This window comes from Pteropus vampyrus, unplaced genomic scaffold (assembly GCF_000151845.1).
Source record: "Pteropus vampyrus isolate Shadow unplaced genomic scaffold, Pvam_2.0 Scaffold130, whole genome shotgun sequence".
NCBI classification, from domain to species: Eukaryota; Metazoa; Chordata; class Mammalia; order Chiroptera; family Pteropodidae; genus Pteropus; species Pteropus vampyrus.
Window position 1 is genome coordinate 3,965,342 of NW_011888911.1, and position 27,616 is coordinate 3,992,957.

At 50.9% G+C, this 27,616-nt stretch overlaps 3 protein-coding genes and 1 non-coding gene across 8 annotated transcripts in view; 1 reads left to right on the forward strand and 3 right to left on the reverse strand.

Moving 5' to 3' along the window:
• Nucleotides 1–2,379: 2,379 nt before the first annotated feature.
• On the reverse strand, nt 2,380–10,005 carry RANBP1 (RAN binding protein 1). 2 transcript variants are annotated; one of them, XM_011367166.2, is made up of 6 exons: nt 9,764–10,005; nt 8,286–8,422; nt 6,358–6,515; nt 4,228–4,356; nt 3,336–3,401; nt 2,380–2,797 (listed from the first exon to the last, which is right to left on the reverse strand). In XM_011367166.2, exons 1-6 carry the CDS (start codon nt 9,776–9,778, stop codon nt 2,673–2,675), a joined length of 630 nt encoding a protein of 209 aa, XP_011365468.1. In that variant the 5' UTR covers nt 9,779–10,005; the 3' UTR covers nt 2,380–2,672. The 2 variants fall into 2 exon arrangements, with proteins under 2 accessions (XP_011365468.1, XP_011365471.1); XM_011367169.2 differs by having other exon boundaries at nt 2,540–2,794.
• Nucleotides 3,178–3,302, reverse strand: LOC111744275. The gene has a single exon (XR_002782074.1). It is a non-coding gene; the product is annotated as a small nucleolar RNA SNORA77 (small nucleolar RNA).
• A 118-nt stretch (nt 10,006–10,123) lies between the features above and the next one.
• On the forward strand, nt 10,124–15,039 carry TRMT2A (tRNA methyltransferase 2 homolog A). The gene is made up of 12 exons (XM_011367164.2): nt 10,124–10,499; nt 10,725–11,257; nt 11,517–11,625; nt 11,887–12,068; nt 12,229–12,343; nt 12,442–12,557; nt 12,635–12,746; nt 13,354–13,476; nt 13,670–13,745; nt 14,044–14,160; nt 14,327–14,423; nt 14,533–15,039. Exons 1-12 carry the CDS (start codon nt 10,476–10,478, stop codon nt 14,771–14,773), a joined length of 1,845 nt encoding a protein of 614 aa, XP_011365466.1. The 5' UTR covers nt 10,124–10,475; the 3' UTR covers nt 14,774–15,039.
• An 863-nt stretch (nt 15,040–15,902) lies between these two features.
• The window catches only part of DGCR8 (DGCR8, microprocessor complex subunit), a 34,484-nt gene continuing 22,770 nt past the window's right edge, over nt 15,903–27,616 (reverse strand). For all 4 annotated transcript variants that reach the window (XM_011367170.2, XM_011367171.2, XM_023534704.1 and 1 more), the window contains 5 exons: nt 21,711–21,811; nt 21,302–21,408; nt 19,987–20,114; nt 18,547–18,660; nt 15,903–17,596 (listed from right to left, as the gene is read on the reverse strand). In XM_011367170.2, coding sequence (XP_011365472.1) covers nt 17,513–17,596; nt 18,547–18,660; nt 19,987–20,114; nt 21,302–21,408; nt 21,711–21,811 — 534 coding nt within the window. In that variant the 3' untranslated portion in view covers nt 15,903–17,512. The remainder of the gene's footprint in view (nt 17,597–18,546; nt 18,661–19,986; nt 20,115–21,301; nt 21,409–21,710; nt 21,812–27,616) is intronic.

Sequence of the window (27,616 nt, forward strand, 5' to 3'; positions counted from 1 at the left end):
AAATATGCCAGGCTGCCACAGGCCCTGGGTCTCCTTACCTGGGGGCTCCTGTTGGTTAATGGGCCTTCCTAAGGCTCCAGCCCCAGCTCCACAGGTTGTGGGCTGAGCTGTGAGCTATTAAGAACCCGGGATGGCAGCCAGACTGCGGTGTTAATGAGGCTTGACAACAGATATGATGGGTTTTCTCTCACAACACTCAGTTGTAGCCTCTGCCATGCAGTTTCTAATCCAGGAGGCACAGCACGTGTGTGAAGGGCTAGCTCTAAGGGGGGGGGAGACCGCGGGGCGGGGGCAGTGGAGGGACTGAGAGCACAAATGTGGGCAGAAAGCAGACCCCTACTCACTGCTGTTCCAGCTGTCACAGCCCTAGGGTGGCCTCATACAAACAGGCCTTTGGGGCAGGAGACATCATTGCAGCCAAACTGTGCCCCACCTGCAGCATCACCCATGCTCTCCACCCCACCCCTGCCTGCCCGCTCTGGTCACAGGGCCTGGATGCAGCTCCACCCATCAGGAGAGGCTCCTCCCAGCAACTCCCCATTGCACCCCACCCCAGGACAGCTGAGAGTAGTGGAGTGCCAAATGCTGGTCATGGGAAGAAAGGGCACTCATGCCTCAGTGCTGAATTCCCTGCAGAAAGGGTCCCAGGTGGAGTGGACCCAGTGAGGCCACTGCCCAGGGAAAGTAAAGTGTAGCTTCAACCTGCAGGACTGGAAAGGTCTTATATCTCATTTCTCTCCATCCTAGTATCTTTAACTCAATTCAACCTGCAGGACTGGAAAGGTCTTATATCTCATTTCTCTCCATCCTAGTATCTTTAACTCAATTCTGGCTTACCATTATCTATGCCACGAAGAGCCCACCTGGAAATATACTGGCTGTGAGACTTGAACCCCTACTGCCATTCTTGCTCGTCCTAGTTGGGCCGACTATTGCACCCACACGTCTCCCTTTGCGGCACAGTTCTGCAGTGTCAACAGCCACGTCTTTAAATGCACACTGGTCACAGCACTGCTCTGTCCTAGTCATTCTGAAGGGCTTTCTCCACTTGGAGACACATCTTACCCAAGAAGTTGGCCTGAGGTTTTACATCAAGTGGGGTGTTATTGTTTATTGGAGCCTAAATCAAGGATGTTAAACATCTCTTCTGTGTTTAAAGGGGTGTCCAACCACCCCTTTGTCAAGGAGCAAGCCCCTGGGTCCAGCCTTTCATACAATGCATCCAACAGAGGCCCCACAAGAAAGCAGTATCTGCCTTTTACAATGTTAACAATTCCAATTCGTCATGATGGGTGAGGTTCATAAGCTTCACTGTCCCTCCCTGGGTGGGAAATACCACTGCACCAACGCCAACTTCAAGAGTATCAAAAGAGACCCATACCCCGGGGCCTAAGGCTGCCAGGACACAACGAAGCTGGCCAGTGAAGTCCTCAGTTTTAAAATAAGATTGGACATCCCCCAGAAGGACCAAGGACACAAGGTTTAAACTGGACAAAGACCACAGGACACATAGGGCCCACTTAATAGACTTGGCCACACTGTAAAGCACCTCTGGTAGGTGTTAATGGCAAACAGCCACAAGAGGCCTGAGCATGTGAGTGTCCTCTCCAGGTAGGTATGAACTTGCTCCTCCCCCTGCTGGAGCGCGGGTGAGGCTCCAGTTCCTAAGAGTCTTGGTGGTCTGTCTCCCTGGGACATGCCATCACAGGTAGGACCATACATACACTTTCAAAACCCTGACCACAAACTGAAAACTTCTCCCCTACTTAGGATATCTACAGAGGCAGCCCATTTATGAGACAAACTCTCAAATGGCACTAACCTATTTGCATTCCTGAAAGCATCCTTTAATTTAAAGCTACTGCAGATGTCCACAATTCCACCCCAATGGGAGATGCCAGGAGCATATGGACGAGATAGTTTTCTACGACGATGGCAGTGGGGCCAAGTCCTGCCTGTCTGTACACTAGACTGGACATGCATGCTATGGGACTGGCCTTTCCCAGGCTGACCAAAGACAGCCTTACCAAAGCCTAGAGACCTGCCTGACCACCTTGTGTCAGAGCAAAGGAATCTGGTGTTCTTCCTTTCTCTCCCCAAAAGGCAAAAAAAAATCTTACCTACTCCTGACCACAGGACAAAAGTACACAAGGCCTTCAGAAGGCAGAGCACCCAGCATGGGCCTCTCCTAGCCCAGCTGCCCCACTAGCACTGCGTCAGACACACCACGGTGCCAGTGGCCAACAGCGGCCCAAAGTTCACGACAGAGCAAGTATGACAGTGGGGTTGGACCCAGAGTGCCACTCCAACACCCTAGAGCCAACAGGAACCCAAACTGCTCCCAGGACAGGGCTGGCGCATACACGGTCCTGCCCTCTGTGCAGGTTTCAAATGTGTTGTTTATTCACTATTTTTGATGACTATAAATAAGTGTTTCCACTATGGAAAAGAAAGTTAGCACAGTACATTTTCATGACTGGGGAATGGATTTTCTGAAGTTGTCTTCAATAGGGCAAAAACTTAGAAAAAAACACCTGAATGTTAGAATTCAGTTCTTTATATAAAGTCCCTTGTAAAAACAAAACAGAATAAAAACAAACCAAAAAGCAGGGGCAGGGCAAAATTTTAAAAAAGGAAAAGAAAGGAAGGAAAAGAAAACAAGGGCAGAGGACTTATTGCTTCTCCTCAGCTTTCTCCTTGGTCTCCTTATCTTCGGACTCCTTGCTCTCCTCCTTGACAGAAAGAGCTTCTAGCTTTTCGGCCATTTTCTCGGCATTATCGTTTTTGCCTGATCCTGCTAAAAACACAGGAGACCACAGTAAGGAAACAGAGAAGCACTGCTCTCCCCAGCCCATGCACCTGCCTTGTATGAGCCTGGGACACACTCCCCACAGGACAGGCCATTATTCTCCTGCATGCCTTAAGACTCATCCAAATAAACACACACTCACGCCTAGTGCCTCGGTGAGCCTGCTCAGTTATGTCTGATCACTTACTATGGTAGCCATCAACAGGCCCTGACTGAGCAGGCAACCATGAGGACCTCTTGAAAGCCCATTCAACCTCTGTAGGGTTCAAGTCAGACACCGAGACTTGACCACCTGCCTAAGTGCTCACTAGACTAGGCCAGTGAGCACACACTTGAGGCCTGGATGGCCAGCTCACTCCCCAGTAGCATCCTATGTCTCTGGGCAGCTGCATCACCCTTAACAAGTCAAGGTAGTCACAGCACCCCAGAAATTTCTGTGGCAGACGGAAAAAGCACCCGCCTGGGACGGCAGCCGGGTACAGAGTGAGTCTGCAAGGAGGTACCCCACCCACAAGCACCACATTACCTTTCTTTTCTCTCTCTTCGATCTCTTTCCTGCATTCTTCGAACTTTGTCTTGAATTTCTGTGCATCTGCAGGAAAAAAAAAGACTTCCTCAGAGCCCTAAGCAATGAAGGGGACATGTCCAGTGGGACTGAAGAGCCAAGATTCACAAAGGGGCCATCCACTGGTCATTTCTGACCTAAGGATGAGCTGAGCTGTCTAAGATGGCCCGGGCCCACATTTGCGCAGACTGTGCAGTGAATGTTTCCCGGGTCTTTCCTGAGGCTGGTGGTTATGCTGGGCCCTCTTCTTCCATGATTTTATAACAATTTGAGCACAGCAGTAAAATATGATGGCCTCAGGCAATCAAGAGCCTCCTCACCAGGCACTCTGCTCTCCACTCATGTTGGAAGTAGCCTCTGGACAGGCCCCATTCCCAGAGCATAGAAGAGGTCCACTCAGTACTGGATGGTTAGCTCCTGGGTCACTAAACCCCGGCACTCACCCAGTTCTTCCAGGGCCCACAGGGCACAGCTTTTGACAATCTGGGCCAGAAAGAAACCAAAGCAGGGGAGAGGTCAGCCTGGGCCCATGGATTTCAGCACAGCCCCTGCTGGCACCCAGGCAATGGTGAGTGGACGTGCTTGCCCTGGGGAAACCAACTGGCACAGCCTTTGAAGTTAAGAGGGAAATGTACTACTCGTGGACTCAGTCTGGGAGCGGCCTCAAGGGCATGTGGCACTTGGACCCCTCCCTTGAGGGGGCCACCAGACATCAGGGCAGAAACAGTCCCCACCATAGCTTCCTAATTACTGTCAATTCTCCCTATAAAGCAAAAGAATTTCTGCAACACTATAAAACAGGCAACTGCAGTCAGGCAGGTACAGAGGCCCGCCAGCCCACCCTTCTGCTTACTTTCAGCATTGAGGAAGCGGATGGCCAGCAGCTCCGGCTTGGGGCGCTCGTCAGCAAAGTCGGCGTGGGTGTTCCAGACCCAGGCGCGGTCACTGCCTGCATTTGGCTTCAGCTCCATCATCGGCGTGACTGGGAGAGAAGCCCCATGAGGACAATGCCCACCGCTGCATGGCCACCTCGCCACAGAAAGCCCTGGTCGCCAACCCAAGGTCCCACTATGCGCAAAACAGGGATGATTTGAGGTGCACCAAAGTCTCATAAGCTCTAATTTTACTCAAACCTCTTTTAAAATGCCCCATGTTCACTTAAAACCAGGACTGTACTACATCTGGGAACAGGGGGGCATGCTCCCTGACCATGGAGACACCTTGGCGAGGGTCTCCAATCCCAGTGCAGACAAAGGCTCCAAAGTCAATGTGGCCACTCACACCCAGCCCGTTGGTGCAGCCCCTGGGCCCAGAAAAGACACAGACATAAAGCCAAGCAGACCTAGCTCTTTCTGTGAAGAGTGTCCATTACATGGCTGTGGCCGTGTTCAGCCACACCATCAGAGACCTGGCCCATTGAGGGTCAGCAGAAAGCCAGAGGCTGGGAAGTGGATTATCCAGAAAGGCATACAATCAGACCGGTGCAACCACTCTCAGTCTTACATTATCCAGGGAGACCAGCAGGTGTGGGGTGGACGAGGCCATCAGAAGTAGGCACCAATGGCCTTGTGACATGCACAAATAGCACAGAAGAGAGCCATGAACTGGAATAAGCACACCTACCCCATATCCTCAGGCTCCACAAAGACCCAAGGGGGACAAGACTGAGTAGCACCCCAAAGAACAGAAGCACCCCCAAGTACCATGCCCAGCAGCATACCCATGGCAGAGGTCTCAGGAGATGTGGGATGGCTCATGCCCAGCCTCAGGCAACACACCACCATCTGAACCAGAAGCAATTACCCAACATCCTCTCAGATGCCCAGCAAGCCCATTGTATAGGGCACATACAGGTGACATGACCTCATCCCACCACCAAATACCTGGTCCACCAAGGGCCTATGGTGTATACCAGGCCTAGGACCCACTTACAACTCACACAGAAGTGACCTAGTAACCTGGCAAGGCTCTAAGAAAAATATGGGTGTCAAGAAGACCCCAAGGAAGGGATTCATATTGGGCTGGAGTGCAAGGACCAGGACAGAGCAGACTGGCTGGGATGTGGAGACTGGCACGTGAAGGCCAAGTGGCGCAGAGATGATTATGATACAGGAAGGCTCCTCCCACTTTCAGGGCCTCTGCAAGCCCATCTATCCTTCCACATCACTCTCAAAGGCTATTCCACTGCAGTTCCTACCAGCGGTCACTTCATGTGCCCAGACAAGGGTCCCTACCCTGTCAGACACACATTACACCCAGAAATGCAGACATGGCCTTGGATTAAGAATGGAGCCCGAGACATGCTGGCTTCCAAAGACATACTCAGAGAACTGAAGAACAGCCTGGCAGTCGAGACTTGATTGATGTGGCCCAGAACTTACTGTTACCTCTTCATAAGCCAGGCCTCACGTTGCTTTTCCTGGACCCACCCCACTATACACTGAGCCCAGGACTGATGCTTCAAACCTGCCCCACCCACTCCCTGTGCAGCTTCACAGGACCCTAAGAATGAGGCAGCCACTTTCTCCCCATCCCATTCCCATCCTCCTCAGGGAAAGCCTGTGGGGACAGAGCACACCAAAGAGTGAGAAGGATGCTACCCAAGCACCTCCCTGGCAGAGGCACATGAGCATGCACACAAACACTCACATGCCCTCAGGCTACACCTGGTTCTCCAGCAGGCACTTGGGTTCCAAGCCCACACTGGGGCTCTGCTTCCACCCTGCCTGGTCCCACCTGCCCAGACTCCACAACCCTGTGGGCAATAAGCTTCTCTACAGGTCTGCTCTGAGTTCAGAGGCATATTGGAAAACCTAATCTCCTACTTTAAATTAAAAAAACACACTGTGAACATGCACTCCACACAACTGTGTACTCCCAGGATCCCAGCACAGCTCTGAAAGCAGGCGGCCCCAAAATCCAAAGCTGTCCCAATGCAGAGTGCCAGGGCTCAGAAAGAAAACACACCCGAGAGACCACCTACTATAGTGGTTGGCGCATATCTTCAGGGTCTTGTCCCTCCTCATGAGGAGGCGGATGGTCCCTTTCTCCTTATGCTTCAGGAGCTTGACATCGCCAGTTCCTCGTTCCTTCCATTCTGGGAGATCATTTTCTGAAGCAAATCGGAATAGCTTTGCTCGCCTTCAAAAAATGTTATTAAGTGAGAGCTTAGACACACACAGAAAGGATAACAGATAAGTCAAGTACTTGCTTGGAAAGAACACTTGTTTTCTGGGCATTAAACAAACAGCTATACCTGGTGTCTCAACAAACACACTTTCCTTCCTTTTACTCTAAAAACTACGAGCCAAATTGTCACCAACAAAACAGCCCAACAAATTCCAAGTTGTAAGTTGATGAAAAGAAAGAAAAAAAAGTTTCCACATTGATGTTTTCTAACAAAGACTCGGCCACTCAGCAAAGTAGCCCACCCAATGCTGCTAGGTGTGTCTGTCATCATGATGCAGGGGCTTCCTGGTGCCTCACGGAGCCACAGCACGGAAGCAAGTGGAGGACAAGAACCCTTTCATAGGGATAACTCTTCCCTCAGTTATAAGAAGCCTCCTGGCTCCCAACCCAGAGAGGGGGCTGCAGGCCTCTGCTCAGAAATTCCCTGCCTTCCTTCCCAGAAGGAACCAGGCAAGGCCCCCATCCCAGCAGTCCTGCTCTAGGCCTCAGACCAACACTCTCTCCCCACCATCAACTATGCTTGTCCTTTTACTTCTCCATAGGACCCCAGCTCTGCTGGTCTCTTTTCTGCAGAACATTCTGCTCTCTCCCAAAGTCAACTGTGTTCAGGAAAGAATGTTCTAATAAGGATGCCCCTAGAGCTTTGACCTAGAACCCAAGGGCCCAGATATAAAGGCCCAAATTGCTGGCCTCATTTCCCTCAGGAAGGGCCTATGTCTAGAACACATCCCTGGCGTGGACAAGAAGGTGATAGCAATAGCATCACCAGCAATCCTCACTCTTGGGAGGAGCCAGCCCCTGGCTACAGCATCATTTCTGGGCAGAGCAGCGACCTAGAGAACTAGCGTCTTCAGGGAGACATCCACCACTCTGAGACCAAAGGGTACATCTTTCCTTTCCCAAGCCCTTGGGGATGGTGGTGACTGCCTCTGCTCCTCTCCCCCTACCCACAGCAAAGCACTCAAACCTTAACCTGGAATCCTGGATAGATATGAAGGATGTTGAGGAAGTTCCATAAGCTTGGTCAGGGGAAAACTATAACCTATTCCTATGGACTTTTAACAAACCTAGCATTTTCGTGCAATTCTGAACAAAGGCAATAGGCCATAGGCTGGGCGGTATTGTGACTTTGTTGCAGACATATGAACAACACTTTGCTAGTGCAGGATCTGCTTCAAAATAACACCTGCCACTGTAGCTTCCCCCTGAAGGTTCCTAGAAACACATTTAGAGTAATTTTCAAAAGCAATCTTGGTAACTATTAACACCACCCACTTTCAATCACAATTCCAGGCTTTTTGTGTGTTAAAAACATAAATCAGTAATTCATAAACTTCAAACTACAAAAACCCACGGTGCAAAATAAAAAAAATAGTAATAATGATAGAGACTCTGTTCAACCAAGGGAGTCGGCCAAGGCACGGAGATATGTATCCTTGTGGACAGAGCAGTGACAGGACACCAGGGAGTGCCTGTGTCCTCCACAGCACTAGCTACGGGGCAGGCAGCAGGGGCACTCAGTAATAAGTTATCTAATGAGTGGATTCTAACAGCAGCCTTGATTTCCATGTGGGATCAGCCATCAGCCATCATACAACTCCAGGCACCTTCTTCAGCCTTGGTCCCATAAAAGTTCAGGCCAAGACCTTGACACTCACGAAAACCAGAAATTCCATCTTGAACTAATGATATTTACATCTGAAGCAACATCAGCTTACTTACATTTTGAAAAGCTCCTCTTCATCTTCTTCCAGCGTTTTAATTTCTTGCTCGGGAAGAGAAACTATTGGTTCAAACTGGGGATCGTGGTTGGACTCATCTGCATTCTCGGTGGAGGTATCGTGGTCCTCATGGGTGTCCTGTGCAGGAAGGTGTGAAGAGGTGACTACTGGTGGTAAGCCTGGCCTGCAAGCTAGAGCGTGGGCGACCATACTAATGAATGGCCTCACCCCAAAGCAAGAGATTAAGCCCACAGCCTTTAACACTAGGAAAAGTTTGTATGTCCTTCCAGCATACAGCGAGACACTGACCTTCAGCACCCTCCCCCAAGATTCATCAATCACATCTGACTGGGGATCCTAAAACTTGTCCACCTACTGGTGGAATGGCCTGGAAGAAACTGCCCCGTCTCTTTCAGCCTGTTTCTTCATCTGTAAAATGTGGAAAATGATACCAAGTGAATGTGCCAAGTGAAAATTAAAGGACACAATGATGGATTAAAAAGGGCCTCAAGACTAGTGTTACCTGTAAAGCAAAAAGCAACCTTAAGAGTTAAGAAAAATCTGTGCTTTGCTTACTACAAGAAAAAAAGTTGGGACTACTAGTTTTATACGAAATTCACAGTTCCATCAACAACTTTACCTTGGTACAAAATTAAGCTGATAAGTCAAATCATACGAATAAGAATCATAAAAATCTGGTCCAATTTAGAGAACTAGAGGGCACAAAGGATCCTATTTTAGGTTTAAGTCTTACAGGACACGTGGTTTGGTGATCTATACAAAACCATAAGAAATCCCAACACTTCACTACCAGACGCAAGCTGAAAAAGAAAAGATAAGCCTGCGCTGTTTTCCTTGGTTGGACAGCACTGCGGCTCCGCCTCAGCCAGCTCACGCGAGCAGACACCCACAGCCAACAAAGCCGCCCCCACCCTGGTTCGGGGGTCCAGGCCCCTTCCATCCCGCTTGAACGTAAGAGCTTCCGCCGCAGAGGCCTGTGGAGGTTCGAGTCTAGGACAAAATGAATGAAGTGCTGCGTAGATCATGGGAGAAAAGGATGCATCGTCTTGGTGGGAAGCTAGCAAGTGGGCCGAGCTGGAGAAAACGAGCTGCCCGCCCTGCGTCCCAGGCGAGCGGTGAAACAAACGCAAGACCAAGGAACTTGGACGGCAGGGCCGCCCCACGTCCTGATAGAGCTCGCACGACCACCCTGGGCCGCCCCAAGGTCACGCGGGCACCCCGCAGCACCTGGGCCCGAGCTCTCGCCCCCAGGTCCCGCGCGCTCCAGCCCCGAAGGCCGCGAGCTCCCACATCGCGCTCCTCACAGCCCGACCCCGCGCCACGAAGACCGGCAAGCGGTGAGACCGCAGGCCAGCGGGAGTTGGCAGCGGCGGCGCGGGCCGCCCACGTGGCCGCTGATAGCGGCCTCGGCCGCCCGGCACCCCCCTTTCCGCAGTCCCCGCCCGGGCCCAGTCGCACCTTGGCGGCCGCCATGGCGGCGCAGCGGCGGCGGCGGCTCGGCTGGCTCGGTTGTCGCTAGCTCTGCGGCCTCTCGGCGGCTAGTCGTAGCTCCCTCACTCCGCGTCTGGCGCCGGCGCCTCCTGCCCGCCCGCTCTTCCCCCCCGCCCCGCGACCCGAACCTTGACCCCTGACCCCGGCGGCGGGAAACGCGCCGCGATTCAAAACCAGTGCAGCTTTATTGGCTCAGGTGACGGACACTCTCATTGTCCGGCCCACCCCGCGCTTCCCGCCAAAATGCCCGCGGCGCATGCCCGGCCCGCCCGGCAGCCAGGGAAGCGTGCGCTCCCGGCGGCCCTCGCGCGCACTTCCGTCCTGCTGCAGCGCGAGCCTCGCGCTCGCGAAAGCCAGCGCCATGCGTGGGGGTCAGCGCCAGCGCCGGCGCCAGCGCGTGGCGATGACGTTACCGGAAGCCAAGACGATAGAGACGCGCCGCCTCGTCTGCACCCGCTGGCCGACAGGAGAGCGGCCGGCGAGGTGAGCAGCTGGCGCGGGCCGCTGGTGGCAGGCGGCGCAGCCCACGCCTGAAACCCGGACCTGAGCACAGAGGATTTGAGTCCCGCCCCCGCCTCTCGCGGCGCCGCACCCGCGCTCTGAGCGCCCGTGGTGCGCCAGGCCCAGAGCGAGGCGGCCCTCTTGGAGCCCCCAGTCCAGGCAGCAGACGAACCGGACGATGAGTGCCGAGCTCGACAACGAAGTAAAGTGAAGGAAGAACCTAGCGAGGGACGCGAGACGAAGATGGCGGACTGCCTGGGAGGGAATGGAGTTGGCGGGGAGCGGTAGGGAACCTCTGGGGATGGGGGAGTGAGATGGGAGAGCGAGGAAGAAGGGAGTGGGGACAGAAAGAGGTAGGACCAGGTAGCCTGGGTGTTCGGGCCTCAGGGTCCAATCCTCAGTCCAGCCCCTGCCTGTCTCCACACAGGGCCCAGGGCCAGTGGAGGGCTGCGGCCAGGAGAGCAACAATGCCCCGCAAGAGGAGAAGGAGGAAGAGAGGGTTGGGGAGACTGCAGAGTCAGAGCCTCAGCCTGGGCTCTACAACTACATCAGGGACGACTTGTTCACTTCGGAGATCTTCAAGTTGGAGCTGCAGAACGTGCCACGCCACGCCAGTTTCAGCGATGTCCGGAGGTTTCTGGGTCGCTTTGGTCTGCAGCCCCATAAGACCAAACTTTTCGGGCAACCTCCCTGCGCCTTTGTGACCTTCCGCAGTGCCGCTGAGCGTGACAAGGCCTTGCGTGTGCTGCATGGTGCCCTCTGGAAGGGCCGTCCTCTTAGCGTGCGCCTGGCAAGGCCCAAGGTTGATCCCATGGCCAAGAAGAGGCGGCGTGAGGATGAGAGTGAGCCGCCAGCCACGTGCGTGAATGATGTAGTGACCCCTCTTTGGACTGTGCCCTATGCTGAGCAGCTTGAACGGAAGCGGCTGGAGTGCGAGCAGGTGCTGCAGAAGCTCGCCAAGTGAGTATGGGCACAGTCACTCCCTTGGTGTTGGAGTTCTGCCCAGCTCTGTGTTTGCTCAGCCCACCCTGTGCACTGTACAGACACCCTCAGGGTCTGCGTGGTCTCTTGGGGAGCTAAGCACTAAGACCTCTGTGTTATCAATGGGGATAATGAGGTCCCAAGGGAGGAGCTGGGGTGCCTGGGCATTTGCATAGTGGCTGAATATGGGTTGGGGACAGCAGGCTGAGTCCAACCCCGGCCCCACCCAATCCTGCAGGGAAATTGGGAACACCAATCGCGCCCTGCTTCCCTGGCTACTCTCGCAGAAGCACAAGCACAACAAGGCCTGCTGCCCACTGGACGGGGTCAGGCCGTCACCCCAGCAGGTCAGGCCTACAAACTTTCACCCTACGCTCTTTAAGAAGCTGTTCCTGCCCTTTCCCATCCCTCTTCCTGTTTTATACTTAACTTTTCTTACTCATCACATAACAACTAGTTGTCAGCCTTGTCCCGTGGACTGCCAGATCTTATGGGAGAGCTGGAGCCTCTCATTGCCATCTCTAACTTTGGTGTTCCCTCAGTGCACTCGTGTGGAACTGCCACGGTAAGGTCAGCTGTGTCTCTGCCTCCCTCCATCTGCCCTGCAGACCGAGTATCGAAACAAGTGTGAGTTTCTGGTCGGCGTTGGGGTAGACGGGAAGGACAACACTGTTGGCTGCCGGCTAGGCAAATACAAGGGGGGTACATGTGCTGTGGCGGCTCCCTTTGACACCGTGCACATCCCCAAGGCTACCAAGCAGGTGGTGAAAACATTCCAGGAGTTCATCCGGTGAGGACTTGTGGCTGGCACTTTGGGATGTCCTAAGGTAGTGAGAGCAGAGGGCCTGGTCCTGCCTGGTGGGTGTGGCTGGAGGAGAGATCAGGGAGGCTGCTCACCCAGTTCTGGTCAGCATTTGTCGGGAACTCAGGCCTGCTTGTGGCTCCCACAGGTCTACTCCATACTCTGCATATGACCCAGAGACATACTCGGGCCACTGGAAGCAGTTGACAGTGCGCACCAGCCGCCGAGGCCAAGCCATGGCCATTGCCTACTTCCATCCTCAGGTCTCAGGCAGCGTGACCCAGTTGGGGGGAGGGTGTCCCTGCTGGAGTGGGCTACATGCATCAGAGCCTTAAAGGGCTTTTTCTACTGCCTCCTCCAGAAACTGAGCCCTGAGGAGCTGACGGAGCTGAAGGCCTCCTTGGCACAGTACTTCATAGCAGGGCCGGGCAAGGCCAGTGGGGTGACCTGCCTCTACTTCGTGAAGGAGGGACAGCGGTGAGGAACTATGGGGAGGGGGGGGTGGGTTCCTGCAAGGGTTGGTGACACTGACCAACTGGCCCCACCACCCACAGAAAGGCTCCCAGCCAAGAGGGCCTGCCCCTGGAGCACGTGGCTGGGGACCGGTACATCCATGAGGATCTGCTGGGGTTGACCTTCCAGATCTCCCCTCATGCCTTCTTCCAGGTAGTCGAGTCCCTGGGGATCTTGAAGACACACAAAGGGGAGTCCTGACGTGACGTCAGGCTGTAATTGGGGCAGTCAGCAAGGGTGGCAGTAAGTTGTTAAGGGCATCTAGGCAAGGAGCTGCAAGGGCTATGAGGTAGGAAAGAAGTCACTTGCACTAGCTAGACCCTTGTGACAGTTCTGCTGAGTGATATGTGGGAGTGGGAGTCAGGGTGACACCAGGGCTCGGGTGAGAGTTGTGGGAAAATAGAGCTGTTGGAATCTTCTATGCTTGATGTTGCTGTTGGGATCCCACACATCTGGCACTGAGTGTGTCAGCATCAGAGTGCTTTTTAAAGCCAGGGTCCTGGGTGAGGCCACCCAGCATCTTAAGGATGGAGGGGCAGTTGAAAACTAGCCCTGGGGCACTTAGGCAGTTAGAGGTGGGGAAGGGATGGAAGCAGGAGCCCTAGAAAGAGGGTGAGTGCGCCTGGGATTGGGCCACAGGTCTCCTAGCAGGGAGAGAGCCCTGGGGAGTGCAGGCACTTGCTGGGGGCTGCAGGAGGGTAGGCTGACCTGGGCAGTGGGGCTGCTCTGACATCCTGGGTGGTGCCGGCTTACCTACCAGGTGAATAGCCCAGCGGCTGAGGAGCTCTACACAGTCATCCAAGACTGGGCCCAGCTGGACTCTGAGAGCACAGTGCTGGATGTGTGCTGTGGCACAGGCACCATTGGCCTGGCCTTAGCCCGGGTAAGCTCTCCTGCCTCAAGTTAAGGATGCCCTCTCCCTACCTCACCCTTGTGCTGTTACTTCATGACCCATGGTGACCCCCACTCTGCCCCAGATCCTCTTTTCCCCACAATGCCTACTGCTACTCCCCTTCCCAAGAAGCCTCCACGGTGGGGCAAGGTACCATCAGTCTGTGCCCTTTCCCTCACTTCAGAAGGTGAAGAGAGTCGTGGGGATTGAGCTGTGCCAGGAAGCCGTGGAGGATGCCCGGGTAAACGCCTGCAACAATGGTGAGAGCCACATGGCAGGCAGTCACCCCTCTCGTATACCTCAGGGTAACACCTGGAACCCACTACATGGCTTCTGTGACCAAGGGCTAGAGTGGGGCAGTCTGTGCAGAGAGTACAGCAGGGCTTCTCTTTTATGTCCGCAATGCCTAGGACTGCTTGATGCAGTAGGAAGGACAAACAGGTTCCTTGGCCAGTGGGTTTACCTAAAGTACCTCTTGCCAGGGGCTTTAGGACACCAGGTAGCTGGGCAGGCTTCATGGGGCATTGGGTCCTGACCGGGCTGCTGTGCCATCTACAGAGTTAAGCAACGTTGAGTTCCACTGCGGGAGGGCTGAGGACCTGGTGCCCGCCCTAGTGAGCAGAATGGCCTCCCAGCAGCTTGTTGCCATCCTGGACCCACCCCGTGCTGGCCTGCGTGAGTGGCCTCCATTTGGAGGTGGTATGGAGAAGAGGGAAGTGATATCTGGGTGGTATACTGGGCTGTGCAGCCTCAGGCCTGATATCCCCATTCACTGGGCTCCAGTCCCTTTCTTAAGGTACAGACCCTTAGGGACCCTCCCTTGAGGAATCTATCTCCACAGATTCCAAAGTGATCCTCGCTGTCCGCAGAGCTGAGAACCTCAAGCGGCTCCTGTATGTCTCCTGCAACCCGTGGGCGGCCATGGGCAACTTTGTGGAGTGAGTGTGAGGTGGGGGCCTGGGGTGGACTGGGGCAGCACCTAGCCCCTCACCCGTAACAGGAACCCCAGCCATATGGCTGACCTTGATTGCTCCCTTCCCACCACAGCCTCTGCCGGACCCCATCTAACAGAGTGAAGGGCACCCCCTTCCGGCCAGTCAAGGCTGTGGCCGTGGACCTGTTCCCGCAGACCCCACACTGCGAAATGGTCATCTTGTTCGAAAGGGTGGAACACCCCAATGGCACAGGGATCCTGGAGCCCCAGAACCCTCCAGCTCAGCCCTTACCAGAGCCCCCAGATGATACCCAGACCCAGCAAGCAACTGTTGGGGCCTCCCCCTCTTCCTAGACCCCTGGAACAGTAGAGACCAGCCCTTCCAGAATAACAGCCAGTCTACATCACAGGGGCAGAAACCAAGGGGCTCCTGGAGTCTTTACCTCACCCCAAGATGCTCAGAGGCAGTAACAAACAGGGCACAAGACCTGGCTCTTCTGCCTAGGGCCAGCCTGTCCCTGTGGACCATGGATTCCTACATACTGTACCCGCAACTACTCCCCTCATTCTTTTGAACCAGATGAGCCACAAAGGCCAGAATAAACAATTACTGAACTTCTGTTTCTGTGATGAGAACTTAGAGCTTTGCCACACGGGGGTTCCTCTGCCTGACATTACAGGGTACAGAGCCGGAGCCAGGAGGGCACCCTGGGCAGTGCCTTGGGGATAAGTCTAAGTCTCTGGCTTTTGTTAGCACCTTGTCAGCTCTGGGCACAGCCAAGAATTGACCCATATAAGGCTAAGTGTTGAGACAGCTCTTCTAGCCCGTCTGCACCACACAAGTCACAGCAGGGCTTGCTGTTTGATAGAAAGCCTAGTTTTATGTTTAACCCAGAGGAAAAACATGAGATTCAGATCTCATGGCTGAGTGCCAAGTGTTTATGTGGGGGTGGAAAGCATGGCAAGGGGCTGGCCCTGGCTACCTAGCCCCTGACTTAACTGTACCAACTGAAAGGACCCTTGACCTCACTCCATCCCCAATTGGCCCTGAGCCCTAAAGGAAGGCCACATCCATGGTGACCAAGGAAGGGGCTGGGATGGGACGCCGCTCAGCTGCTACCAGAGCAGCTATGTCCAGGCAAATGCCCCAGCCTATTGGGGATTACGCCAGAGAGGTCCTGGCCAGTTGAGGGTCAAGGCCCCCAATCTCCCAGTTAGAAGAAACACCAATCAGAACCTTTTGGACAGTTTTGCTTTATGTGTCCAGACAATCAAGGCTCGCCATTACAGCCATGACCCAGCCGCCACCTGGGAGGTACATGATGCACTGAGGTGGCATCAGTACAGGCTCTCCCTGCCCACCACCCCCGCAGCACAGCTGTATGCACACAACATTCATACCCACACATGGGACAGAAGGACGTGGGGAAGCCGGCCACAGTGAGGCTCACCTGCTTCTAGTAACGTGTGCACAAAGCTTTGGTTCACAATGGTGCATCTGGCTGTTTTAAGGGCAAACAGTCACGGTCAAATGATTATTCACAGCTGCAGACAGGCAAGACAGAAGCAAGTATCTAATTACAGCAACTTGATTTGAGGATTTTGTTTTATAAAGGTCAACAAAGAAGCCAACCTTGGTCACACAGGTGGTAAAGGAGGGATACACTGTGGATGGCCCACAAGGCCAACATTGTCTTCCTGGAAACAAATGCCATCAACACCATCCATAAGGGATGTAGTAGAAGATGGGCACACCCGAGGAACATGACAATGCAAACCAGTGCTGGGCTCCTGCATCTGGCAGTATGCCATGAGCATGTGGTACCCTGAATAGGTGCTAGGGACAGGGAGCCAATGGTTGACCACTACTACCTTGCATGTGGAGACAACCCAGGACCCCAAGCACACCCAAATCCCCTGGGACTCAAGGCAGGGTCACATCTATCCTTGTACCTGTCCACAGGGGCCACCTGGAGAGCATAGGCTACTGGTCAGAGGAGCAAGCTGGTCACCAGGCCTGGATGCACAAGGCGGCTGCCTTTGAAATCCAGTGAAGTCACAGAACAGTTAGAGCTACCCTCCCATGTGCTTGCACCAGGTCTGGAGAGGAGTGCCAGTTTGTGATCAAGAATGGATTGCACTGAAGGTCCTTGTTTCCTCTTAAATAAATCCACATGCTAAAATGCATTGTTTATATCTGCTACATGATTCCAAATCTATCTTCTACTCACTGTAAAAGTTTCTTCCCAAATGCTAAAATATCTTAAAAGCTTTAAAAATTGAAGGGTGGACTGATGGAAATTGACTGTGCAAAAATCTTTAGTAAAAAACTGCTAGAGGCCAGCAAAGGTGAGGGGCCTCAGGGTCTAAGAAGGCGTGTTTTTTAGGGCATTAAGACTTACTCAGTAAAATGGACCACACCCCAGCCCAGGGCCAGGCCAACAAGCCAGGTGGAGACTCACACTGGCTAAAGAACAATCACCTTGATGGTTTGCCTGCAATCTCTGAAAAATAGTTCTGATGCTAAAATTGTACTTATCTTAAACCAAAAAGGTCTGAAATACTCCTTCCTGTTTTAACATTTTCAGAGAAAAAGGGGAAACACAGGAAGCAGGAAAGGGGATGGGGTGCCAGCGTGCGCCTTCTGACTAGGTCCCTGCAGTGGCCCACAGGAGCCCCGGATACAGGGCACCATAGGACTTGGCCATCATTTTCTCATTTCATCTGTCATCCAGCTATCATTTCTTGTCAGTGCATGTTATATACTAAAATTCATTAAAACCTTCATAAAACCAATCTGCAACAAGTTCACACAAGCAGAAGTCCACAGCTACCTCCAAGCTTGGCTTCCACTTGTGCAGGCAGGCTGAGTTGATGCTTGAACAAGTATACTCAGACCCGTGGGTGGCCCCCAAGGAAACAGTACATGGCCCTGGCTGTCCCCATGTACCGGAGAGCTCCCCCCCTCTGGCCCCAGCCCTCAGACATGGGGCCATAGGGGAAGAATTTAGATGGAAGGCGCAAGGCTGCAGAGAAGTGTGTGGTCTCCCTGGCAGTGGAGCTGGCAGTCCCCACACCCAGCCTGCCACTCCCTCACACATCCACAGTGCACAGAGGCTCGCCGCCAGGCTGGGCAGACGCCACAATAGACATCTTGGGCTTCTTCCGCGTCTCCTCCTGGAAGAACAATGAAGGTTAAGGATGCCAGTGAGGTGGGAACATGCAGCCCAATTTCAGGAGAGAGAGGCTCTGGTGGGGGATGGGCAGGTGGGTGGTGAGCCCAGCAGACTGGTGCCAGGCAACCTCTGGAGTAAGAGGGCACCCGTGCTTTGCAATGCCAGGCTGGAAAGAAGAGGGAAGGCCTGAGAAGTGAGCTGAGGGGGGAGGTGGGGGTGTTGGCAGAGCACCACATCCGCATGATGGTACTTCCCTGGGAATCAGGACACACACTCAGAAGTGAAGGGCCAAGATCACAGTTACCTAGGTGGGTCTCTCTCCCCACCCCTACCTAAGGGCAGAAGTGAGGGATCTCTTAGACTAGAAAGATTACAGAGACAACAGAGTTATACAGGCCCAAGCTGATACATAGCTGAAAGGGTCCAAATCCAGAGGCCCCTTGCATGGGTGGTTTTAGGAAACTGCACAAGGACTGAGTCCTAACCAGGTTCAACTGTTCTGTAAACCACACCCCACCCCCTCACAGAACTGCCTAGGGCTCCAGGAGGAAGAGGTCCAGGATGGCAGCGTCACCCACAAGGACCCTGAATGAGGAGGGGCCTAGCCAGCCAGTGTACTGTTCCTCTCTCAAACGAAAAGCACTGAGAGGGTACCCAGAGTCAGAACACAAAAGACTGGACCCCACTACAGCCAGGGGTGCCAGATAAGTAAAAATAAGGTGATGTGGTACAAGTATCATAAATTGCCAAAGCTCAAGGAAAAGCAAATCTAATCTAGAAGGATTAGGGCTTTTCAGGTGCCCAGGCACTGCCAAGGCCTCAGAAGCTAGTAACGGGTTCCCAAAGGATGGCTTTCTCCCTACAGCTACCACAATACAAGACAGCTTGGTGCCCCTCCCATCTTGGGGTAAGGAAATGGGAGAGCATGGAGGAGCCATGGCCCATGCTCACCCTCTCCTCCGCCAGCCTCTTCATCTCCTCCTGCAGCTTGCTCAGAATGTGCAGATTCGGCTTGTTCTTCTTGGCGTACTGCTGCAGCTCAATTACGCTCTTGTCTGATGTCTCCTGGGGGAGCAGTGCCTCACTTTCAGGACTGCCCCCCGGGGGTCAGGAACTAAAGCTGCATGACCCAACACTGGCTGCCCACCCTCAACCTGCACCTGGTGGGCTGATGCAGAAGCAGAGAACATGGTACAGTCCACGCTGTCCCCACTGCTCCATCCTCAGCAGGCACAAAGCCACGACCTCCTCCCTTCACAGAGCAAAGGCACCCTAGCACCCAGCTGTCTCTGCTCCTGTCCAGGCACTACAGGGAAGCTAGACAGAGCCTTGGACACAGCCACTCGCCAGGGACTCACTGTACCCAGAGCCCTCAGACTGGAGTGACACACCCTGGCTAGGAGGCCATCAGTCCCCAAAGCTAAGCTCTCTGCATACCATAGACTTTCAGAGCAGGCTCAAACTGTTCTGAGGCCCTCCATCTCTCAGGACAATTGCTGTGCCTGGGGTGCCAGACTTCACTTCCCCTACAAAAGCTGCATGGTGGGCTGTGCCTCGGTCAGACCCCTCCAGCTTAGAAAGAATTCCCACCCACAAAGTGGGCTTTCAATCTTAGCCAGAGAGGATGCACAGAAGGCAGGCATATACGAAAGACAAGAGTAAGCTTCATCTGCATTGCATTCAAGTTTTCTCAATAAGACATATCCTGAGGTTCCTCTAAGTACCTTGGGGGACCCATCACCTCCCTCACACCACTGTCATGCCCGGATTGAGGGCTTTTTTTTGCCTCTTCAGGGATGGCCTAAGGATCCACACAGCATGGTCCTCAGTCACCACCTGCAGTCCCCATCCTCTACACCATCCCTCCACTTACTGGGATGTTGATAACCCAAACCATTTCTGTAAACATCAGAGGCAAAATCAAAAACATATACACTCACCTCCCAGTACTTCCCTCCACCCCACAAAGCACACGAACCTAAGGATATTGGTTTAAATCTCAATATCTTGGTAAAAGCAGCAGAATTAAAACAGACAACACATTCAGGATGACTGGTGTTTGTAGCCAGGAGAGCTGCCTCTGCATACTCGCTCTCAGCCACTGAGTGGCCTCAAATTAGCACAAGGGCTCCTGCCACTGGACTAATAACTCAGGGCAGGCAGCACTCACCATCTACACCATCTGATGCTCCAACTCCCTCCCCACATTGCCAGAGCCAGGCCCAGGCACTTGTGCATGGATGACCCCCCACCCCAACAAAGTCACAGGCATAGCCCAGCAGAAAACCCAGGAAAGGTAGCCATGATTAAGAACAGAGCTACACAACCCTGTCCCCAGTGTCAGTGGGACACCACACATGTACTCCAGGGTTGGGAGAGGAGTCTTGTTACCTGTTTGACCATCTTGCTGCTTTCTCGGCCATACATGCGCAGTAAAGACCCCCAGTTCTTGACATGTGGGTGCAGCAGCTGAAGGATTTTCTGAGAGGCTAACTGCTTCCCAACTCTCTTATTCTTACCTGTAAAGAGGGAGAGGACATGCAGAGATAGAATCACAAACATCAAGATGTCCACATCATGGCCACCTCACCTAGACAGGAGCTCACCTGTCTGAAGGCACATTCTATAGGAAGGGGGAAGAGAAGTGCTCTGATACCACACTGGGCACCGGCATCTCACAACCTCAGGCCAGGGCCCACACGCTACCCCACTTCATAGAATAGCCCATCAGAAGCTCCAGGTCAGGATGTGAACAAAGTAAGTCACACAGCTTAAGAGGCCTCCCTCCTGCTACAACCCCATATTTTTAAATACACAGACAAGCAGCAACGAGGCGCCATGAAGCATGTGGCCTGGGGCTCCTTGGAGGCAGGCACGGGAGGAGGGCTCTATCAGAAAGCCCACAGGAGTTTCCAGTTTCCAGAGGGTGTGTGTATGCTTTGGCTAGAGTACAGGGTGGGTCTGGAAAACAGCAAGTGCCAGGTGGGAATTCTGGCTTGGTAGGCCAAAGCTAGCCACGTTTCCATATAGGGCCTCCCGGCTCAGAGGAGGGAGTCCCAACACCAGGATTCCTCCTCTGTCCCATGCCCCGCCTACCTACTCAGGAACATGTCCCAGTGGGACTGGTGTCTGCTGGAGCACAGGGCACACAGGGTCTGAATGTGGTTCTGCAATTTTCCCAGGGCCAACTTGTGCATTACCTTCCAATTTACACAGCACTGGTTTTGTGGTTATAGTAGTTATACCAAGTTTCTTTTAAAATAAAGTTATATTTTAAAAAGTGGTTACTTCAAACCCCAAATTAGGTAAAGAGCACAGGTAGTAGACACAGACCAGAAGGCAGAGGGGGCGGCACATGCCCAGCACAGGAACGCAGAGAGCAGCAGGGTGGAGATTCTGCTGCCACTTGAGTAGGATGACCTCCTCCCACCACAAGGACCAAGGGCTAGACAGGGGTAAAGATGAAAGGCCTAGCCAGAATGACCAGCCCAAGCCTGGGATAGGGAGGACAGAGGTGGTACAGAAAAGACTATCACGGCTACAGGTGATCAGTGTGCATGGCTGGAGCTTGGGAGTCAACAGCAGGGCAGTGGCCAAAGACCAAGCCACAGGGGCTCAAAACCCCCAAGGAGGCCAGAGAGGGGCATCAGCAGGGCAATACCCCTCAGTGGTCATCTGACAGCAGGGAGGAAGGGAAGTTCCTTACACCAGCCGCGCACTGTGTGCTTTCCGCACGCCATGACATATTCACTCTTCTGGTTTTTACCAGGAACCACTTCAAACTTGATGGATGTGTCACCCATTCCATGGTTTCTTTAAGAGAAAACAAAGACAATGGGTGACATCAGCTGAGGAGAAAATGGCTGCTTCCAGAAAGCTCTTTAAGAGTCCTCTGAAGACAATGTCAATTCTTCCCCAAACTGCTCAGCTGAAGAGGAAGAGGTTCTCCAAGTATACCTGTCCCAATCCCACAGGGCTCTGATGGACCACCAGGCAGAGGGGCTTCTGTGCACACAGGGTACACTTGCAATGACTTGGCCTTTAGCATCGCCTCTTGAGCCAAGATAAACAGCCAATAAAAATGTTGGGCACCCAGGGAGAAGCCCCCATCCTACCTTTTAAGGCACTCGTGGAGGATCTGATAGGGAGACAACAGTCCGGCCTTGCTGGTCAGCTCGTAGACCCTTGAGTCCTCGATACTGATGTGGTTAAAATACTACAAAACAAAGCAGCCACTTCTAAGTGCTGGACCATGCCCACCAGTCTCGCAGAGCTCTTCCCCATGCTGTCTGATTTTCCCAGAGGCTTCCTGTCCTTATTACCTCATGTAGCACATCACACACCCCCATGTCACTGTCCAGCTGGCCCTCTGAGACATGGACAAGGAGATGCATTGCACAAGGCTGAAGAGAGTGTTGCGAATGGGGTGGGAGACCCTGGTGCAGTGAGGGCCTGGGCTACACAGCCTGGGGAGCCTTTTCTGAATCTGAGCCTGATGACCCAATTTGTCAGAAATCTAAAGATAAACGAAACTTCAGAGAAAAACTTGAAGATTATCTAAGTGAGATTATAAAAGAGAGAAAATTAACCAGACACAAAAGCTATAGTCTAATAGGCCAATCTCCCTGAAGGCTGCAAAGGGTCTGGCCTGGCTCTAGTCTCAAATACAAAGTGATCCTGGCTCTAACACCGATCCCTGTGACCAAAGAACAGAAAGGTTAAGAGTTAACAGGGATGGGGAAACTATGGATTAAAGGCTGGAAACTGCCAGTAGGTCTTGCAGACTACATACTCTTCTCCTTCCCCTTCCTCACTGTATGTCCATATCAAAGGAAATAGGAACTAAAGAATTACGTAAAAACTGAATTCCCTGAACACTCAGAGTCCCTCTCACTCTCTGCCTCTGAGAGGAGACAATGCTCTGTCTGTGGAGTGTTACCCATTTTCTAATAAGCTTTCCTTTTGACTCTTAAAAAAAAAAAAAAGAAGAAGAAGAAGAAAAGTTAACAGGAAATCACTTAACCAGTTAAGGGGAAAAAAGGAAGTTATGCACAAAAGAGAAACACCAGCTAGGAGGTGGCTCTGACCCCAACCACCCCCCAGTAAATGAGGATCCTGTCTAGTTAACTCAGGAACATGGTCCACATCCCCAGTGGAGACTATGTTAGAGTCCCAGGGATGTCATAACATAGTACTCAAATTGGGTGGCTTAAACAACAGAAATTTCTTTTCTCACAATTCTGGAGGCCAGAAGTCCAAAACCAATGTGTCCGCAGGGCCCTGTTCCCTCTAAAGCCTCTCAGAAAGGATCCTTCCTTGACTTTCCCAGCTTCTGGCAGCCCCAAGCTTTCCTTGGCTTTGTGGCAGAATCACTCCCATATCCACATGGCCCTCTCTCCACCTCCCTCTCCCCTCTTCTTATAGGAACACATGAAACAGCTGCCCTGGGCAGAAAAGCAGGGGGTTCCTCTCCCACCACCTGCTTCAGTAAGGAGGCAGGCTTACTATGACTGAGTCAGAGAAAGAAAGGCACTGTTTCTGAAGAGGATTGCTGATTCTGGTGAGCAGGAAATTCTCTTGCTATCATTTGGCTATTTGTCTTTCAACAGGTTCCCAAAGGACGCCTCCACTCCCAAGCACCCGCACCAGTGTGGATCAGTTTCCAGGCAAAGTTACTCACCAAGATGTCATACCCTGGACCAGTCCTCAATGGCTGGCCAGGCAGCCCACCCATCAGTAGTGTCTGGTTTTCTCATCTAGCCTGTAAAGACCCACTCTCTAGCCAACATTCAGCACTTGGGCTATAGACTCGTAATCAGGCCAAGAAGGTATAAAACAACCTGCATACCCTGTAACACCAGGTTTCTCCTGGATAGAGCTGAGGTCAACACAAACATTCTCACACTTGCGCTCTGTCTCTCTCTCTCCCTCTACCCCAACTCAGAAGCTCCGAAACACCCAACAGCCTCTGGTAAAGGCCCATACCACAATTACCTGTACCAAGTGGCCACAGCCACGTGTTGCCGATGAGAGAGAACTGACCCACTGACAACAGCACAAGAGAGCCCGGGTGATCAGTACCTCACAGACAGTGAAGATCATAAGGGAGCACCACAGACAGCCCAATATCCATAAATTCAAAAATTTAGATAAAACAGACCAATTCCTAAAAAAACACAATCTGAATTGCCTTATTCTATTCAATAAATTCAATTTGCAGTTAAAAACTTTCCTGCAAAGAAAACTCCAGGTGCAGATGGCTTCATTATAATGATTACCAAACATTTAAGGAAAAAATGACACCGATTCTACAGACTCTTTTAAAAAAATCTCAAGAGGGAAAATTGCCAACTCATTTTATGATGCTAGCAGTACTCTGATTATCAACACCATAACAAGAAAGTATAAAAAAACTACAAACTAAAGTCCCTCACAATCCAAGTGTAAAAATCCCAAACAGTATTAGTAAACTGAAACCATTAACACATAAAAAGGAACATATACCATGCCCAAATAAGCCTTATCCCAGGAATGTATTTTAAAAAATCAATCAACAACTCACTATATTAACAAAGAAAAACTTTATGATAATGTTAATAGATAGAGAACGGGCATTTGATAAAATCAAACACCTATTCATGATAAAAACACTCGACAAAAAAGGAAGAGACTTTCCTCAACCTGATAAAATCATCTGACAGCTAACATCATACTCAACAGCAAGAGATTGGATGCTTCTCCCTAAGATGAGAAACAAGGCAAGGATGTCCACACACTCTGCTGCTACTCAGCATTGTCCTAGGGGTTCTAGCTGAAACAATAAAGCTAAATAAATAAATAGATAGATAGATAGATAGATAGATAGATAGATAGATAGACAGATAGATAGATAGATAGATAGACAGACAGACAGACAGACAGACAGACAGACAGACAGTATCTGGATTGGGAAGGAAAAAGTCTAACCATCTTTTTTTTTTTAATTTATTTATTTTAATTAGTTTCAAGTATACAGTACATTGGTTAGACATCTACATAGTTCATAAAATGATCCTTCCAATTGCTCCCTTCCTCCCCTAGCCCTCCACCTAGCCAACATATTAATGCTAACTACATTCCCTATGCATGCTCCCCATCCTGTAACCATCTATCAACTACTAGTTTGTACTTCTTTAACCCTTCATCCCTTTCCCCCAGACCTCCAAGTCCCCTCCCCTCTGTCTGTCACCAAATTGTCCACTATATTTGTAAGTCTGTTTTTGATTAGTTTGTTCTTTTTGTTCCTTAGATTCCGCATGTAAGTGAAATCATATGGTACTTAACTTTCTTGTTCTCACTTATTTCACTCAGCATAATAACCTCTAGGTCCATCTATGTCGTTGCAAATGGTAGAATTTCATTTTTTTTTTAAATGGCTGAGTAATATTCCATTGTATATATGAACCATAATTTCTTTATGCAATCATCTGTTGATGGGCATTTAGGTTATTCTATATCTTGGCTATTGTAAATTGTGCCGCCAAAAATACTGGGGTGCATAGATCTTTACGAATTATTGTTTTGGTTTTCTTTGGATAAATACCCAGAAGTGTAATTGCTGGGTCAAAAGGTATATCCATTTTTAATTTTTTGAGAAGCCTCCATATGTTTCCCATAGTGGCTGTACCAATTTGCAATCCCACCAACAATGTATGAGGGTTCCCTTTTCTCTGCATCCTCTCCAACACTTGTTTTTTGATTTACTGATGATAGCCATTCTGATAGGTGATATAACCATCTTTAATCACAGTCAATCTTATCCTGTACATAGAAATCCCAAAGATAACTATAGAAAAACTACTAGTATTTCACAAAGCCACAGAATACAAGTTCGATATACGAACAGTAAATTGCATCTCTGTATATAATCAAGTCAGAATTGAAACTAAACTACTACTCACAACGAAAACACATGAAATACGTAATCTAAATCTAATAAAGTATGTGTGGGATCTGTGTGCTGAAAACGACCAAACACCAATAAAAGATATCAAAGACCTCAATTAATAGAGATAGTTTGAGAATTAAAAGATTCAATATTGATAGCATGTCAATTCTCTCCCAATTTATCTATAGGTTTAACATAGTTTTTCAATCAAAATCTCAGGATTTTTTGTAGATACTGACATATTTCTAAATTCTATATGGAAAGGTAAAGGAGTAAGAATAACCAAAAAGTGTTTTTTGAAAAAGAGGAACAAAATTAGAGAATTCACACTATGTGATTTCAAGACTTCCAAGTTATCAAAATGGTGTGGAATTGGTAGAAAAAACACACAGATCAAGGGGACAAAACAGAGTCCACAGACAGACCCACACATACATGATCACCTGATAAAGGTGCAAAGGCAATTCCAGTTAAACATACACCTACCATATGGCCCAGCAAGCCCTTCCTAGGTGGTTACCAGCGCTCATATGGACAGCCTCACAGCAACCTATTGCTAATCACCCAAAACTGGGAACATACCCAGTGAACCTCAAATGAAGAGAGCACACCTACATGGCCCTGCAGTGGGCACTACTGAGCAGTAAAAACCAGCCATCGACGCAGGCACCCGTGCGGATGATCCCACATGTATCTTGTGCAGTTGGAGCCTGGTTCAAAGGCTGCCTATCCCATGACCCCACTGATACGACATTCTAGAACTGGCTAATCTAGAGAGACAGTTAAGTGCCTACCAAGGAATACAGGTGGGGGCAATTTTGGCTACAAAGAGAAGAGTTCAAGAGAATTGGGAAGGGGAGACCATTTGAAAATGGTACTGATAGGCATACCACCCTGAATGTACCCGATCTCGTCTGAAAATGGTCTTGATTGTATTATTGGTTATATGACAAAATTATGCATTTGTCAAAACTCATAGAACTGTACCAAAAAGTGAATTTAACTCCATGTAAATTTAAAAAATAAACTGGAAATAAAAAACAAAAAACTGGTCACTAATGCCTAAATACTAGAATATCCATGCACCAACGAACCCACAACTACCTAAAAAGCAATAAAATACCAAGAAATCACTTCAGGCCTTATGAAAGGAAACAGTGCCTATTCTGGTCACCTGTTTTCCCTTTTTAATCAATACCAAAGTTGCTTTGCTGAGACTCTGCTTCCTTCCAAGACAGCTCTTATTCTGGGTGTTCTGCACCTGTGCCACTTCACACATGGACCTTGTGCCACTGCACTTCGCAGACAGCAGCCTGCAGCAAGAGCTCCCAAAGCATCAGGGCCCTCACTGCTAGACTACAAAACAAGGAGCAGATGCTGCCCCCACAGTGCCTGAGTTGAGACACTGCACTCTGTACAGTGCATCATGGCTCTGGAACCACACCTCCACAGGGACACCACAGGGAAGAGTGGCCTCCACCACTGAGCTGCTCATGACAATGGGACAGAAACAACTAGGTTCAGACCAACTTTTTAGGAGCAAGAGAAGGCTGTTCCTATCAGTTAGACATGTGCTGTTCCAACCTTCGCCCTGATTGGAAGACTACTTTATCTTCTGACAAATTTCAATATGAGGAGAAAACACAAAATGTGGAGGTGTGCGCACACATACAATTAACTTAGAAGTGTAAAACAACCTCTCAAGAGCACTGGAACACATATTTGGTCATTGTGTCTAGTTCCTGGCACAGAGGTTCTAAAAATCTTAGAATTTCCCGAGAGACAGGAATATCTTTTGTTATTAAAAATGAGTCCCTGTGGACCACACCGGAGTTTATGTGCTAACAAGGTGGCTCAGAATGTGGTCCCTAGATAGCTTCGGGATGGGGCTGGTCACCTGTAAAACCAAAGTCCCAGCCTCACCTCCTAGGGAAAGAAGGGAATTGGACACTGGGTTATAAAATTCTTGAACAAGATTTAGGGAGTTTCCACAGGTGAACACATCCACGTGTCAGGAAGATAGTATACCCCAACTCCACAGGGACAGAGGCTTCTGTGGCTCAGGACTCTTCTGGACCTCAATCTGGACCTACA